Genomic DNA, 17,784 nt, shown 5'->3' with positions numbered 1-17,784 from the left:
AGGGTGAAAATACGGGGTTTGATGAATCATTTGCAAGGCTGCAGTGGAGGGCATGACGAGGAAAGCAATCACAACTTAAAATGGACCCGGTGGTGGAGAAGGCAGGCGATTTACCAGAGAATGAGGCTGAAAACGCTCTCCTTTCTTCCCATGCCTTCCCAGGCCAACCCCACACCATCGCCCCCCTCATCCTCTCTCTCACACACACACACACACACACACACACACACACACACACACACACACACACACACACACACACACACACACACACACACACACACACACAGACATACAGGCAAACACACACACACACACACACACACACACACACACACACACACACACACACACACACACAGACAGTCTGTTGGAAGATGAGGAAGAAAGGGTGCATGTATAAAAGACACAATAAAGATTCGTCCGCGTGGTTCTTTGAGGGTGAATGTGGAGGATCTCCGCGGCGCCTCCGTAGAAACTGGGCGCAGGGATCTCTTTGAGGCGAGGTTGGAAAGCTAAATTAAGGGGGTATCACAAAGGAACCCTCAAACCGCTCTCCAAATGCACTTACCGGAATGAAGCGAATGCTTTAAAAGGGAGCTGGCCGGGGCGGTTAATAAAAACGAAGTCGCGCCACTCTGTAATGCAATTCGTCCTTTTAACTCTACCTCCGGGGCTTTTGAATTTGATATGACGGCCACGGCTAGCCGACACCATTAAAAATGGATGAAAGAGCCATTCAAACCCTCATAGAAACAATGGCCTCTCTTGTATCTCCTTTTCCGGTGGCTGGTATTTCCTATTTTCCTGTCTCTTCCTCCCGCAGGCGAAGACCGCTTTAAAGACCCCCTGGGCTGGGACATGGTGGGGAGGAACCTGTGCGCCATGGCCATCCAGGGGGCTGTCATGTTCATCTTCACCCTGCTCATCCAGTACAACTTCTTCTGCAAACCCAGGTAGGCCTCTCCACCTCCTCCTCCTCCTCCTCCTCCTCCTCCCCTCATCTACAACTCTCGTGCTCCTCCTCGCCATTCAACTCCACTCCCCTCCTCCTCCTCCTCCTCCTCCTCCCCGTCCTCTCCTTCTCCTCTCCTTCGACTCTACTCCTCCTCCTCCTCCCCCCATCCTCTCCATCGACTCTCCTCTACTCCTCCTCCTCATCCTCTCCTTCTATTGTCCTTCTACTCTACTCTCCTCCTCCTCCTCCCCCTCCTCCTCAGCCTCTCCTCTTCATCGACTCTCCACTACTCCTCCTCCTCCCCTCCTCTCCTTCTACTCTACTCTCCTCCTCCTCCTCCCCCTCCTCCTCAGCCTCTCCTCTTCATCGACTCTCCACTACTCCTCCTCCTCCCCTCCTCTCCTTCTACTCTACTCTCCTCCTCCTCCTCCCCCTCCTCCTCAGCCTCTCCTCTTCATCGACTCTCCACTACTCCTCCTCCTCCCCTCCTCTCCTTCTACTCTACTCTCCTCCTCCTCCTCCCCCTCCTCCTCAGCCTCTCCTCTTCATCGACTCTCCACTACTCCTCCTCCTCCCCTCCTCTCCTTCTACTCTACTCTCCTCCTCCTTCAGCACACACCCTGCTGTCCTTGAGCCAGACACCAGCGGTATCTGCTCCTCAGTGACACGTTGCAACAATGACATCAGGGGTTGTGAATAAACAGCAGTCAAGGGGAAATGTACGCAGTTGTCAAGTTTCCTTAGCTGTGTTTGTTTAGCCCTTCATGACAGTGAGTCCTGTTATGTATATATGAGCTATAGCTCATTGGATCATCAGAGCTTTTTCCATGGTATGAACCATGGTTCAAATGATTAAATATCTTCAAGATATGTAAAGGTAACACTGGAAAAGCCGATGTTTTATATTTTGTTAAGCTATGATCGCTTATTGCATTGTCATGCACACGTCAAACTCTTCATCAGTTGGCCAAATCATTTGGTGGCTGATTAATTGATATGCAAAGCTGGGTTGTCAAGGAAACTACATTACAAGGAAACAACTGTGTTACGTCAGATTTTTGTTTTCTCCGGAGACATTAGTTTATTCCCATCCCCAGCCCGCCATCACGATTCCTTAGCTCACGTACACGATTCCCCTTTAAAGGTTCCACTCCCGCTTCTGATATTATTGCGCCGGTGACTAACCTCATTGCGCTCTTCCTCTTCCTCTCCTCCCCCTCAGGGCGGCCGGGGGAAAGTCATTATCTCAGGATCAGGAGGAGGACGAGGACGTGGCCCTGGAACGCCAGCGGGTCCTGCAGGGCCCGGCACAGCAGGAAGACCTGCTCCGGATCATAGATCTCACCAAGGTACCCTGTCCCAACCGCCTCGCTGTGCTCAGCCTCCCTTTGGTGCTGCAGGTCTCCTCCCTCAGTCCAGAGGAGAGCCACCATCAGAGCCCCCGTCAACAAACCGCCAGGGTTCATTTAAGAGCAGTATTAAGAAATGCATTGCAGTCTTACATTTACATTTACATTTGGGGGAACAACGCTTTTTTCCAAAGGGGTCTTACAATGAGTATATTTGTCAGAAGAAAACAACAATATATCGATGTCGGTACAGTTAGGATGTTCATAGATCCAAGTGCCAAGCACTAACAATCGCTAGGTTAACCCATTCACGGTATATAACAAAGATAGCTAGGATAAGATGCGACACGATTCCTTCTTTAATTGTAAGGACGTACAACATACACTAAATGCGTACATTAAGTGCCAGGACATATAACATACAGTAAGTGTGTAAGAGGGGTGGGTGGGGGGTACAGGTGAACTCTGAACAACTGAGTCTTGAGTCTTTTGTAGAGGCTGGTGTTGTGACTCTGCGGTCCTGACAGTCTTCAAACATTTAAAGTGTCACAGACGTCACTCGCGGTTATTTTTATCTCTGCCCCAGCACCGGTCGTTATTTCACGGGTCACGTTGTTTATTATCAATTTGGTTTTGTAATTATGTTGATCCAACGCGGGGGAGAGGCACTTTAGAGGGCCCCACGCAACCCAAGGGCCGGCAATCCCTTACCAATAAATCCTGCTCTCTGCTGACACAACAACTCTACCCTGTGCATCCCCACGCCCGGGGACTTCATAACAGTGGCTGCTGCTGCATGTGTTCACAAACAAACTTTGAAGGATGTATACAGTGGTGGTCTGGTATGCCGAAGTGTTGACATCGAGTTGTTCGTCCCTATAGTTTACAATTCTGTCGCATGAAAGGGTATCTAAGAAGGTGCTGCTGCATCACAACCGGTGAAGGTGTCGAACTCGGGTGTCTGTATGTCTGTCGGGCTGGAGTAGAACTGACTTGTGTCGGGGTATGTGGAAACTAGGCGAGAGAGCTCTTCCGTGTTGCTTAACCCGACCAGTTTAGGGTCATGTCGACGCTAGTTTAGGCAGCTGTCCGTGGTGCTGAACCGACTAGTGCGTATATGCGTCAACGCAAGGTTAGGGCGCTGTCCGTGGTGCTGAACCGACTAGTGCGTACATGCGTCAACGCAAGGTTAGGGAGCTGTCCTTGGTGCTGAACCGACTAGTGCGTATATGCGTCAACGCAAGGTTAGGGAGCTGTCCTTGGTGCTGAACCGACTAGTGCGTATATGCGTCAACGCAAGGTTAGGGTGCTATCCGTGGTGCTGAACCAACGAGTGCGTATATGCGTCAACGCAAGGTTAGGGCGCTGTCTATGGTGCTGAACCGATCAAGTTATTGTCACCGTTACTGGCTGGAAACCAGTACGATTCATTTATTAGTATTTTTATTTTACAATTCAATAGTTAAATAAAGAAGTTTATATTATAAATTATTCTCAACACATCGGCCTGGCCTAAAGGAAAGAGAAGTTTTTATGTTGACTGCTTCCAATGTTGTGTTGGTCATACTAAAGAATGTTTTTTTTTTTTTTTTTGTGAATAATACACAACATAAGGAACTTAATAAATTATAAAAAATCGCACATTAAATCGCATTCGCAATATTGGTCAAAAGAATCGCAATTAGATTATTTCCCCATATCATTCAGCCCTAGTTTAGATGCATCCACACCAGTCGGGTGAGTTATCCGTGCTGCTGAACCCACAAGTGTGTAGATACGTCAGCGCTAGGCGGAGGAGCGGTCCATAGCGCTCAACCAATCAGCGGTCAGATGCTTCCCTTGTGATGGAGAAAAAAAAACATCATTATGACACTTTCATATGCTCATGGCTCGCGTTTGGCTTTAATCAACTTCCACTCCCACGAGCGTCCGCTAAGTGGCCCTAGGAGGGGAGCGAGGGCCCTGTAGTGGCTTCATGGCGCACCGGGGGGGGGGGTCAAACCATGGCCTGCGCTTCGTGGTCGTTGCCATGGTTGCGCCGCAGCGTGGCGCACCACTCCCGTGGCCGAGATTCTAACACTGGGTATGTCAGACAGATGTCTAGGGGCGGACTGGAGAGGTTCACTCCTGCCGCACACTCGCCTCGTGTCGTTCTCATGGCAGCGCGCCGCTACCTTACACTCTGTCTGGCGTTCTCCTGCTCGCTCTGACTCGCTCACCTCGGCTGTCGGGCAGGCACGACACACTGACACAGGCGTCGGAGGTGTTAGCAGGCGCTGGGTGAAAGGGTTTCGGTTAAGTGGGTCTGTCAGCGGCAATCGACGAAATTGCATTTGGCTGTACATTTCAAACGCCTTCCCAGTTTGAAACATTCCTTTATTGCTGCCTTTTGTTCGTTTTCTCTTGCTATGACGATTTTACACCCTCAATCAAATCTTTTTTTGTGTGCTATTTTTATATAATGGGTATTAAACCACTTAAAAGTTAACAGTGCTTTAACATGCGAAACAAAACCCACGGCAGGGAACGCACCTTTACATGAACAAAAATCATCCCTTACAAGGGAGGCAATGCTCCTCTTAGAGACCAGTAGCATCTCAGCCCGGTGATCCAACACTGGTGTGTTTCATACCAGGCAGACTCCCATGACCACCGCCCCTGGTCTACACTATAACCAAAGGCCAGTGTCGGGGGGAGAAGGGATGGGTTGTGTGCTGACCACAGCTGCGGCCCGTCTGATTACGGTCCGGACCCAGGTTTGATCAACGAGCGCCAGGCCTCAGCGGCCATATGCCCCAGGCCCACGGCTGCCGTAAATCTCACTGTGTGTTTTGAAGCGATCGATGGGCCATCAGTCATTTGTCAGATCCTGTGCGCCTCCTCTCCCCTTTCCGCTCATCTATCTTGGCTTGGACAAATGTTTTGCTGTGTGCCCCCCTGCCACTAGCCTTTAGCCGTAGCGCTGTAGCACCTGTCGGCATATGTGCTGTTAGCGGTGTCACTATAGCACCGGTTTGCATATATGCTGTTAGCTGTAGAGAGCACTTGTTAGCATGTGTGCTCTAAGTAGTAGAGCTACTGCATCTGTTCTGTTAGCTGTAGAGCTATAACACTTTGTAGCATTTGTGCTGTAACTAGTAGAGCTACAGCATCTGTTCTGTTAGCTGTAGAGCTATAGCACTTTGTAGCATTTGTGCTGTAACTAGTAGAGCTACAGCATCTGTTCTGTTAGCTGTAGAGCTATAGCACTTTGTAGCCTATGTGCTGTAACTAGTAGAGCTACAGCATCTGTTCTGTTTGCTGTAGAGCTATAGCACTTTGTAGCATTTGTGCTGTAACTAGTAGAGCTACAGCATCTGTTCTGTTAGCTGTAGAGCTATAGCACTTTGTAGCCTATGTGCTGTAACTAGTAGAGCTACAGCATCTGTTCTGTTAGCTGTAGAGCTATAGCACTTTGTAGCGTTTGTGCTGTAACTAGCAGAGCTACAGCATCTGTTCTGGTAGCTGTAGAGCTATAGCGCTTTGTAGCATTTGTGCTGTAACTAGTAGAGCTACAGCATCTGTTCTGTTAGCTGTAGAGCTATAGCACTTTGTAGCGTTTGTGCTGTAACTAGCAGAGCTACAGCATCTGTTCTGGTAGCTGTAGAGCTATAGCACTTTGTAGCGTTTGTGCTGTAAGAAGTAGAGCTACCGAATATGCACTGCTAGCTGTAGAGCTATAGCACTTAGCGTTTTTGCCGTCCAGGTCTCTCTTGATCACTCCAACGAACAAAAGGATAAACACCGGAAGGCTACAACCCCCTTGATGGGTGTTGGAAAAAAATTCATTACACCAATTTAGTAGGTCCTTTGACATGTGTGAACGCCAGGGCAATAACTTAACTTTACACAACTTAATTTAGACATTGTGTTCTCTCCGTAGAAGGGCTTTTGTGCTGAGCACTTCTGAGACGCTAGGCTGTGATAAGTGGTCGTAAACACACGCCCTGAAAGCCTGATGTGAACTTCCCAGCCCTTACTAATGGTGAGCCCCTTGTTGTTCACCGTTGTTTACTGTGTGTTTGTGTAAACGTTCGCTTCGAAGACATACAGCTCTCGTCAAGCTATTTTGATTCAGATTTTACTAGGCAGGAAAAATTATGAACATTTGCAGAATAAATTCTTTCTTTCCAATTGTTTATCAGGATTTAACACCAAGCCTTTTTCAATGGCGCCTCTTTCGCGGTAATGTATGATCGTATAGACTTTCGTAATACAACACGTCTAATTAGAACAAGAGCCATGGAAAAACAAAAGAATAACAGTTGTTCCTTCTTTCCAGGAGCGAATCCTTCCCCCCTGTGTTTCTGTTCATTATAAAAAAGTCCCCGTACCTGTCACATCATTCTGTCAAAACAACATCACACCAAAACAAACAACACAGTCTTTGAAACGTCTCCCGAACGCCGCGTCGCTACGTGAAGCGACGACGGAAGCCGTCGTCCCGTCCCGAGTGTCATCCCAGGTTATATCCGTCTCTCTTCAACGGATCGTTAGCTCTCTCATCGACATTCTCTCGATTTCATTTCCGGAAAACTTTTTTGCTCAAAGTTTATCCGAAAAAGTTTCAAGTTCAGAGTCGAACGCGAGCCAGCTTTCTGAGGCCAGTCGTCAGGGGCCGGGGGATGCGGAGCTTGGAGGGGGGGTTTGAAGTGAGAGCCGGCCCTCGCCTCTCTCACCCTTTCTTGGTCTGCTACGTCATCTTGGTGGGGGGTCCACTCAAAGTCAGACTGCAGAGTGCTCCGTTCTCCTTTGGTATGACTGATTCTATTGAAAACGAGGCGTTGCTGTCATTCTTTGTGTGTACACTACGTGATACGTGACTCAATCCAATGGTGCCATGGCAGCTTTTGAGTTAATAAAGTCACGAAAAATGGATATTATGCATCTATTTATGTACCTATGAAACATTCAGATGATAAACATTCAGATATCTCAAAAATACCATTCACTACAGCACCGTATTTTCTGCCGTATGCAAATGGCGTTTGAAATATGACAATTTATATACAACATGTCATTGACCTTCCCCTGTCTGATGGGCGATTCAATTAAGTCCCATCCAATCAGATCCCAGGGGACCGTTCCCATTCCTCCCTATGTAATTCGCCTCAACACTAATTACCCGTTTATACCTGGAAGCGTGTCGCCTTCCATTAAGAGTCGGAATGGGTTTCTCGCGTCGCCTCTTTCGAGGATAAGGTTCACCGTTTTTAAACGCTGTGGTTTGCCCTCCCACGGCGTCGAGACGCCTCTCTACAACTCCACGTATGTGATTAAAACCCCTCACGCACCACACGCCGTCGCACGCCATCTCTCGCCTGTCATCTGCCGCCGTGGCCCAACCGGGAGGTCCGAGGGGGGGGGGGGGGGGGCTGCGTGGATGAGAGGAATGCACATCTGTGCGCCGCTGGAACGTCCCTGCACGCGACGCGTTGTCATCCGATGTCAAAACAACACGAGCGTCCCTCGAAAGACTGAAGTGAGACCGAAGAGGGGGATGTATGTCGCTGTAGGTAGCGTTCTGTCGAGGTTCTGCTCGGACTCCCGCGGGAAAACAGGACTTCTCGCTCACGCCTGGACATAGATTTGTTTTTCCCCGCTCTGGAACACGGGTACCCTGTCAACGTGTGCTCCCACACCCTGTCTTACACAGCGTGTTTTATCATGCATTCCACCAAGACCCTCCCATCACCACCAACCATGTGACTAACATCACCGTCATACTTGTAAATGATCGCTACTCAGATTTAATGCATTAAAGTATCCCTCTTCGCCTTTGTCTCACGCTCTCTATTTCTCTCTGCCACTTTCTCTCTATCTCTCTCTCTCTCTCTCTCACTCTCTCGCTCTCTCTCTCTCTCTCTCTCTTCTCGTTCTCACTCTCTCGCTCTCTCGCTCTCTCTCTCTCTCTCTCTTCCCCCCCCCCCCCACCAGGGCAGGCTGGCCGGACCGCTTGATTGATCTCACCTGTCTGTTCTCCCCCCACCACAGGTGTACCCTGGGAAAAAGACCCCTGCTGTGGATCGGGTCTGCGTGGGCATACCTGCTGCAGAGGTGAGCACAGCGCTGCACACACACACACACACACACACACACACACACACACACACACACACACACACACACACAACTACACACACACACACACACACACACACACACACACACGCAACTACACACGCAACTAGACCTACACACAACCAGACTTTACCCCTCACTGAGACATGGACACTTTGGAGAATAGAAGAGTAGTGAAGACATGCTTCTTGAAACTTTAGCCTAACTGTTTTATTATTGGGCTGATATAATAATATCAAGGTGAAATTGGTTGGTTGGTGGTCCAACCTCATTGCTGCAATATAACTGAGACATTCAAACTGCAATCAGCCGTGTTTGCCTGACTGCTTATTATATCGACGGGATTCAATTGGGATTTGATTGAGTCTCAGGGTTCTCATGTGTTTGTTGGACTAGAACCATGAGACTCCACCAAAACATCAGGTTATCGGAACAATGGGAGGCGAGGAACAACAGCTGATTGCACGTTTAAATTCAATGTATTATCGTGCAACAATGCGTTGATTAGTTTACCCACTTCAGAGGAGAAGGGTAGCTGCTGAAGTCGTTGTTTCAAAAACATCCTTAGTTAGTATTGCAGCCTGTATACACAAACACACACATATTGTGTTTATTTGTATATTATAGGCGATTGTCAAATTTGATTGATTTGTTTCGGAGGCATATCATATATTTGGTTTGTTTCAGACATACAATTATACACAAAATGATGAATGTATAACGATTAAGGATATTCACCTGGGTTGTGCTCCCTTATCTCAATGCCTCGTTGAAAGGAGTCAATTAATACACGATGAGTCTTCCCTAAGCGTTTCTGGCTGCCACAGTTATATTAGTAATTAATCGACCACGTGATAATGCTACACTTGGACGATGGTGCCTTCATTTCACGTTATACCACGTTATACCTGTTTTTCTCTAATTTCTTTGTCGTAAAGCACGTGCTTTACGACAAAGAAAAATCTGGAAAATTGGAAAATACAGTAGCGTGGTAACGGCCGTCTTTTCTTTATCGTGAATTACGTGGAGTAATGCTACTCAATGGCGCCCCCACATGGATGCCAAGGATACTTTCATATTTATACACTCGCTTAAAGCCGGTGTCAAAATTTGCACACAAAAAGTCTTGAGGCGAACCCCCACCACCACCCCCGCCTGAACCAACACACTCAAACAACAGCCCTGAAATACACTGACACGGGCAAGTAAATCCGATTGGCTCGTCGCCACCAAGTCAAACCTTTGGTCGTTGGCCCCAAATCCCAAATGTAAAGAGCAGCAGAATGATGTAAGGTATAATCTTTAGAACACGCAGACACACACACACACACACACACACGCACACATATGCACCCACACACACACACACAATCACACACTCAAACTCACACACACATACACAATCACACACACTAACAGAGCGTGCTTTTCATGCATTATTTACCCTGTGCATTGCCTCTTTCGTGGGTGAAACCACCTCTCGCCGCGCCCCCGGTCACAGACAGCCGGGGATGAATGATTGACAGAAATCAAATATACGTGCAGGAGCCGCCGATGCTAAGCTAGGTCACTGGAGAGGATGCTTCCCGTCAGCCGCTTTCAAGGGAGCTGTGAGACGGAGGGCTATCGCCATCCCATAATATAATATAGGAGCGTGATGTGTTTTTCTAGCGCTCGTACGCTTTTAGGCTGGGGAGGATGCATAAGCTCTTAGGCCCTGGATGCTCCGCAGTCCAACCATGCGATACTTTACTAACACCAGACTGGAGGGGGGATTGTCGTCGCAGTACTGGAGAGTAATAAGAATTACCCCACATTATTATTTCACACTTTTTTTTGGATAAAAGGTTAAGCTAATTTATTGTTTAATAACAACAATGGAAATCTCCAAAAATCGACCTTTATGCACAGTATAAAGAAGTAATGATGTCAATACAGTATTATATTATTTCCTCTTTTGTGCTTGAAAAGATGCCAACTGCCAAATCAAAAGACGAATGAACGTTCAGGTAATTAGGCTGATGCCAAAATGGAAAGGTGTTTCAGTGTTTTGTTTCAGATAGTAATGGTCCAAATAATGGATGTGGTGAAGTTAGGGTGTAGCTCTTTTATGTAAACGTATAAAAAGCGTATACATCATCTAATGTGTGGAACTCCATTGATTCAGTTGTGTGTTTGTTATTGCATCTTATCACTCCGACAGAGTTTGTCTCATTTATTTATTTGAGGTCGGCATTGACATTCGGATCTCATACATAAATGTGTTTTTATTCATAATAAATCTCAATACCGAAGACATCAGCCTCAAAATATACATTCACTTGACTCACTTGAACCTGTGTATCACAAACAAACTCCAGCACTCTAAACACGTACTAATAATAAATCTTGTTTGTCTGCATCATATTCATGGGAATATGATTTTAACTAAATATTTATTTATTATAGATTTGTATAGTTAGTGGAAACTTTCCATGTCTTCTCCTTTAAAGTGAGGAAAAGAGTGCTCCCGACTTTTCCGAAAGCCACAGAATAATCAGAATCCTGTTGTGTGTTTTTTATAGCTCTCAGGAGAGAGACACCCAAGAAAACCAATGCTTCTCCAAACGGAAGAGGCTTGCAACAAATTATAACTGCCTATTTACAGATGGCCTTGGCTGGTCGGGAGAGCATAATTCCAAAGTCAAGGAGGCATTACGCTCCTATAGTTCTCTATAGTGACCTTTGGAAAATCAATACTTACTCTCGTTTAATCCGCTGTATCCCGGTTTGTCGGTTGTTTCGTCTACAACCCCCGACAAAGAAGCAAAAGCTCCCATACGCTTGGCGGTCAGGGAGATTTGGAGAATGGCAGGACAGAGGCGAGAATGCTTGCTCGGTCCCACGTCGATTCATCCGAAGGGGTTGGTTTAAAACCTACAGAAGCACGTCCGCAGAATCGGCCGACAGTGTGTCGTTTAAGATACGAACGTGTTCCGATGAACTGAACTGGTTTCAAATTAACTGTGAAATAATGTTGTTTTTTTTTAAGAAATACACGCAAATTCAAGCACCAAATTGGCCTACTAACAACCTTTACTGCCTTGTGTGGGAAAGAAACAACACGGTTCCTTAAAGTCTTTGGTTAAAATGCTAACACACCCACTCCATTTTCGCTAACGATTGTACTATTTGTGTAGTCATTTTCTTGCGCTTTTCCTCGCCAGTGCTTCGGCCTGCTGGGAATCAACGGGGCGGGGAAGACCACCACCTTTAAGATGCTGACGGGGGACATCCCAGTCTCTGGGGGCGAGGCCTACCTAAACGGATACAGGTGAGCCCCTAACCGCTAGCATTAGCGCTCGCCTCGACGAGCGACTCATCATAATTAGCCTCCCAAGATGGCTGCCCGGCCGGGTATGGGTGGGGGGGGGGGGGGGGGGGGGGGGATGGCGCCTGGGGATTACAGTCTGCCTCGTTGCAAACACTAGCAGTTTAACTATTTCTCTGTCTATTAGTCTGTCTATTAATCAGTTGGTCTGCGTCTCATTCTTTCTTTCGTTCTTTCATCCTTTAGTTATTTTGCTCTTTCATCCTTTCTCAATTTCTTTCTTTCTTTCTTTCTTTCTTTCTTTCTTTCTTTCTTTCTTTCTTTCTTTCTTTCTCAATTTCTTTCTTTCTTTCTTTCTTTCTTTCTTTCTTTCTTTCTTTCTTTCTCAATTTCTTTCTTTCTTTCTTTCTTTCTTTCTTTCTTTCTTTCTTTCTTTCTTTCTTTCTTTCTTTCTTTCTTTCCATCTAGCTCTATGTTTCTCCACCTACATCAATCCTCACCTATATCTTTGTCTATTAGTCCATCTATATGTCCGTCTGTCTGTCTTCTTCTTTCCTTCTTTCCATCTAGCTCTATCTTTCTCAACCTAGGTCAATCCTCCCCTATATCTCAGTAGTCTATCCATATGTCGGTCTGTCGCTCTTATTCTTTCATTATTTATTTATTTTGTATCCAGCTCTATGTATCTCAACCTATATCTATCTATGTATGTATCTACGTATATCTCTGTTTCCCCTGGTCAGCTGTGGTTCACGGTGTACCTGCTGCTCCGCTCTTGGTTCAGCTCGAGTCCTCAGCTTGCACCCCAACTGTCTGGGTTCAAATCCCACCCCGACCTGTCTGGGCTCCGCTCCATACCACCTGTCTGGGTTCAACTCACATCCCCACCTGTCTGGGTTTAACTCACATCCCCACCTGTCTGGGTTTAACTCACATCCCCACCTGTCTGGGTTCAACTCACATCCCCACCTGCCTGGGTTTAACTCACAACCCCACATGTCTGGGTTCAGCTCCCGCCCCATCTTGTCTCGCTCGTCTTCCATCCCCTTTCACGGCCGTGCGCCTCATCATTACCGCTGCTTGCTTTCTTCCTCCTCGTCTCCTCCTCGCCACAATCATTCTCCAAAACTCTGCACAAGTCCAAAAACAACCCGCGCCCTGCCGCCTCTGATGAGAGGTGCTGTGTGATTTCCCTTTTTTCTTTTTTCTCTTCCCCGTGTCTCGTTGCAACAAACAACATCTTCTTTGCGCAACAACGCACGCTCAGACACGCGTCCCGCATAGCGGCGTTCGTTTTTGCCGTCTTTTTTTTATGTCGTTAATTTACAACGGCGGTTAATTAACTTTGTGTTGCGGCGGAGGCGCAGGTGCACACGCTGGGGTGCTAATGTTGATTAATGTGCCTTTGAAAGATCAAAGAGACATCTCGCGCTACACCTCCAGGCGAACGAGAGGCTTGAAAAGAACGGCAAGCATACGAGTACACCCAATCCCCCCCCCCCCCCCCCCCCCCCCATCGATTCTATTTTTTGTCTCGGCGTGTTACATGCCCTAAACGTTTGATGGAGATGGCAGCGTGAAATGGGAAAAAGGACGTTTTTTCCTATTTGCTTTCTTTGAGTCCGGTTTCCTAAAGATGGACGCTCCGGGCGATGGGCAGGGCCATGCTGAACTGCTCGCCACGCGCTTCTGGGTGTATTGCTTTTCAGGCCTTCGCTTCCTTCACTCACTCCTGTTGCTAAAACGTTTGATTGACATGACCTGCTAACTCCAAACAGCCAGTGACAGGCGACTCATGCAATGATTCGCCTGTCACTGGCGACTGCAGAGGTGAGCACAGCGCTGCACGCACGCACGCACGCACGCACGCACGCACGCACGCACGCACGCACGCACGCAACTACACACGCAACTAGACCTACACCCAACCAGACTGTCACTGGCGACTGTCTCTATGGGTGTTTAACCCATAGAGACCCATTTGAGGCCTTTTTGGCATCCTGGCAACTGGCTACCCTCAGGATAGCTAGCGGTAGATTACTCTACAAGGCAATGGCACTACTGCCCCTGGTGGTCGAATGGAAGTGCTCTACAACACATCTCATCCTACGTTTTTTAAACCTTTGTGCAATTCGAGTCGAGTGTAAAGCCTGGAGCTTAAAGCCTTTTTGTTTAATCCAAAAGAATAATAGTTTTTCGGTTTGGATTTCCTTCAAGGAAATGAATGAGAGCATGTTTCGACCCCTCTTCCAGCATCCGGTCGGAGATGAGCCTGGTGCACCAGAACATGGGCTACTGCCCCCAGTTCGACGGCATCGACGACCTGCTGACCGGCCGCGAGCACCTGCAGTTCTACGCCCGGCTGAGGGGGGTGCCGGAGAAGGAGGTTGCCATGGTAACTGCTGCACTGCATCTCAACCCCATCCACCCACCCACCCACCCGGTCACCCATTGGCCCCCCACACAAAATTGTTTATCTTCTTTTTTTCTCTGTCTCTTCCTTTACAAATAAAAGCTCCGGTTCAATTAAAAAGACTACAAAACAACCAGCGACAAAGGAGCTACTTGCATAAACAAGACAGTAACGGGTCCCTCTTTGGACGGCTGTTGGTTTTTATACGCCTGTGTGTGTGTGTGTGTGTGTGTGTGTGTGTGTGTGTGTGTGTGCGTGTGTGTGTGTGTGTGCGTGCGTGCACGTGTCCATTACTCTTCTCCAGCAGCCGCTCCACCAGAGCACACATTAACTCCGGGGTCCGGATGCTCAGTGATAGATAACTCCGGCCAGTAGGGGAGCATATATAATGAATAAGAGGCCCCGCGTGGGGCCGGCAGCCGGAGCCTGTGGTTTATGCCTCTTCATTATTCAACCCGAGCCCCCCAGTGGTGTCTGAGGTTCGGGGTGGGGGAGGGGGACCCAGCGCACCACCTCACCAGAACCCCCTCACCGACCCACCCACCCGCCAAGCAAGCAGGCAAATGAGCCAAGGGATCAAAAGAGGGAGAAATGGCCTGGCGGCAGAAAACCACAGGCCTTGAACCCAGTACCAGCACTTTGATCACCCCCCCCTCCCCCCCTCTCTCTTAAAGGTGATAAAGTTCTGGCTTGTGTGCACTGTTCCTTCCCACGGTACCCACCACGGCTGTGTTTTCCCCTCTATCATGTGTTTGTATCTGTTGTTTGTTCAGAGTGGGGGGCGAGGGGCCCCAAACCTCCAGTGTACAACGGTAAACAAGCGTGCCGGCACTGGAACGCCTAATGATTGCGGATGAGTGAATGAAATGCATCAACATGGACGTGAATCAATGGATTCTGCCGGAGCTAAGTCTGTCCCGGTTGCAGGGAAGGGATTTGAGAGTGCGATTTGTCCCGGTAGTCCTGCGATGAAGGTCTTTACTGTGGTGCCAGCGGCCGGGCCTGGCCTTTGAAGCGGGCGGGCCGTGTAACACAGTGGTTCCACAGGGGGGGGGGGCAGTTCCTGAGCGTCGCACACACAATGCAAACACCGGCTCCAAAAGGTTTGTCTTTGAACCCTTCTCTTTTGTTGTGTCTCGGTTCTGTCTCGTTCCAAGGTGGCCGAGTGGGGAATCCAGAAGTTGGGGCTGGTGAAGTACTCCAACAAATCAGCCGGCACCTACAGCGGGGGGAACAAACGCAAGCTGTCCACCGCCATGGCTCTGATTGGCTGCCCTCCCGTCATCTTCCTGGTGAGATTTACAAAGCTTTATTGACAACAGAAAGATCCAAACTCAAATGCTAAAGTTAGTGATGCTAGTGACGATGACTGTGATGGTGGCATTGGAGATGATGATGATGATGGTCGGGGTGATGAGGAGGACTGTGGTGGTCGAGATGAGGGTGTCGATGATAATGAAGATGGGGATAATGACGATGATGTTGATGATGAAGAAGAGGATGTCGTAGACGTGCTACCATTGTTGTTGGTGATAATGACTTTGATACTGACGATGATTGTAATGATGTAGTACGAGGACTAAATTGAAGATCATGGTGATAATGAAAAGGACAATGATTAGAATGATGGTGATAACTATGATGACGCTAATCTGATCTTGGAGATGATGATGAGACTAGCGACAACCTCCTGCAGCGTACCCTATGTGTGCTCACCACCTTATCAGCACCAGCTCGAGGGCTGTTCGTGTTCTCTGGGTCTCCTCATGCATGAGTTCTGGGTCCGTTGAGAACACATGCTCGCCAGCACTGACCAGGTGGATGGTTTCCTCCAACAACAACAACAACACCACTCAATTCCTGGGAAATTAGATCGGGGGGGCTTCTGGTGTGACGCCTGCCTCTCCAAACTACCGGTGGAAAAGTCTAGTAGATTCAGCGACTTAATTGCTTGTAGAGGAGGAAGATGATGTTTTTTGAAGGGGTTCAACGCGAGTCATATGCTATTTCACTGGCTCATCAAAGACCCAATCTGATCCTTGGGGGGGAGGGGGGGGGGGAGCCAGAGAGAGAGGAACGGGAGACAACACACAGGCCTGTAAACAAACATAAAGCCCTGCTCAGGGGTGTTTTCGCCGTCTTTTCTCGGTTGTGCGTTGGATCTCTACCGCCCGTTCTCTTCTGCAAAAGCTCTCTGATGAGAATACGATGATGTGAAGTGACGCAGGTTCCTCACAATAAGCTGTATTCAAGGAGAAAAGCCATGTGTTAAGGGAAGATCAATGTATGTGTGTGTGAGCGTGTGTGTGTGTGTGTGTGAGTGTGCAGGTGTGTGTTTGTAGATCTATGTGTGTTTACATGTATGTATTTGTGTGTGTACATGTGTGTGTGTGAGTGTGTCAAGGTCACTTAGTGCCACACTGACGGCTTTCACGCAAAGTGTAATTCAAGGCCTTTGCACAACGACCATGCCACCAGTACCCGAGTGTCCTTGAGCAACACAATGGAGATCTCTATGGACGCGCGTCCAGGGAGACGGGGGGGCGGGGCCGACCTCATCCTCCGCCCGGACGCGGGAAAGACGTCCGCTCGCTTTAATGTCGAAAAGAACAAAATGTCTCCCGGTCAACGTTATTCTCGTTTTATTTTAAATTCAGTTTGAAAATGTCCTTAATATGGATCAGAATGCTGAAATACAAAATGCCGTCAAGTGATTAATTGCTGAATTTCAGTAAATCTTTAGTAAATGGACTGCATTTATATAGCGCTTTTCTAACCATTGGCCACTCAAAGCGCTTTACAATATTGCCTCACATTCACCATTCACGCACACATTCACGCACCGACGGCGGAGTCAACCATGCAAGGCGACAGCCAGCTCGTCGGGAGCTAACAGTCAGGGTTAGGTGCCTTGCTCAAGGAAACCTCGACACTCAGCTAGGAGGAGCCAGGGATCGAACCAACAACCTTCAGGTTACCAGCCAACCCGCTCTACCTCCTGAGCTACTGCCGTCTCAGTATATTTTGCCAAATTGTGATTGTTACCAAACTCTACTCCCCTAACGCTGTTGATTCGCACCGCCTCATTGGCTATATCCTAAGCCAATCCGAGTGCTTTTTCCCTTCCATAATCATTATCTGACTATTTGACTTGGGCATTTTTTACGTTCAACACAAGATGAACCTTTAATATGACTCAGGCAATTATGCTATGAGGTCAACAATATACTATAATTATTTTTTTCATAGTTACCCTGTTAGAGTTCAGCTTATTTCTAAAAGGAGGATTGTTGGAAATATCACCTGGTATCAGCAGGAGAGGCACTGGCCTGTTCCCAGACGAAGAAATGTGAACACAGAGAGACACTAAAAAAGACCAACATTCTACAACCTCTAGCCCCGACACTTTAACCTTCCCAAATCTCCACGTTTCAAAAGCCCCCCGTGCAAACCTGCGTTCAGCCTTCAGACCCGGAGCAATCAGAGGCCCCATTGAGTGTCAGTTTGGCTCCCACTTCAACACAGCGGGCCGCTGGGCAGCCAGGGTTGTCAGTGGCTCTGTTGTTGTTCTCAGGGGGTTCTGGGGGTGAACACTGCGGTGTACGAGCGCTGGGACTCTGGGGCCCCGGTGAGC

General features: G+C 48.1%; 1 protein-coding gene across 1 annotated transcript in view; it reads left to right on the top strand.

Annotated features, from left to right (window-relative positions):
- LOC115529572 (phospholipid-transporting ATPase ABCA1) overlaps positions 1-17,784 on the top strand; it is a 156,781-nt gene that overhangs the window by 121,102 nt on the left and 17,895 nt on the right. Inside the window, exons 41-46 of the mRNA XM_030338370.1 lie at positions 827-956; positions 2,181-2,307; positions 8,341-8,403; positions 11,634-11,740; positions 13,991-14,132; positions 15,308-15,442. Coding sequence (XP_030194230.1) covers positions 827-956; positions 2,181-2,307; positions 8,341-8,403; positions 11,634-11,740; positions 13,991-14,132; positions 15,308-15,442 — 704 coding nt within the window. The remainder of the gene's footprint in view (positions 1-826; positions 957-2,180; positions 2,308-8,340; positions 8,404-11,633; positions 11,741-13,990; positions 14,133-15,307; positions 15,443-17,784) is intronic.

This window comes from Gadus morhua, chromosome 17 (assembly GCF_902167405.1).
Source record: "Gadus morhua chromosome 17, gadMor3.0, whole genome shotgun sequence".
NCBI lineage: Eukaryota > Metazoa > Chordata > Actinopteri > Gadiformes > Gadidae > Gadus > Gadus morhua.
This window is presented reverse-complemented; position numbering and strand designations above follow the sequence as displayed.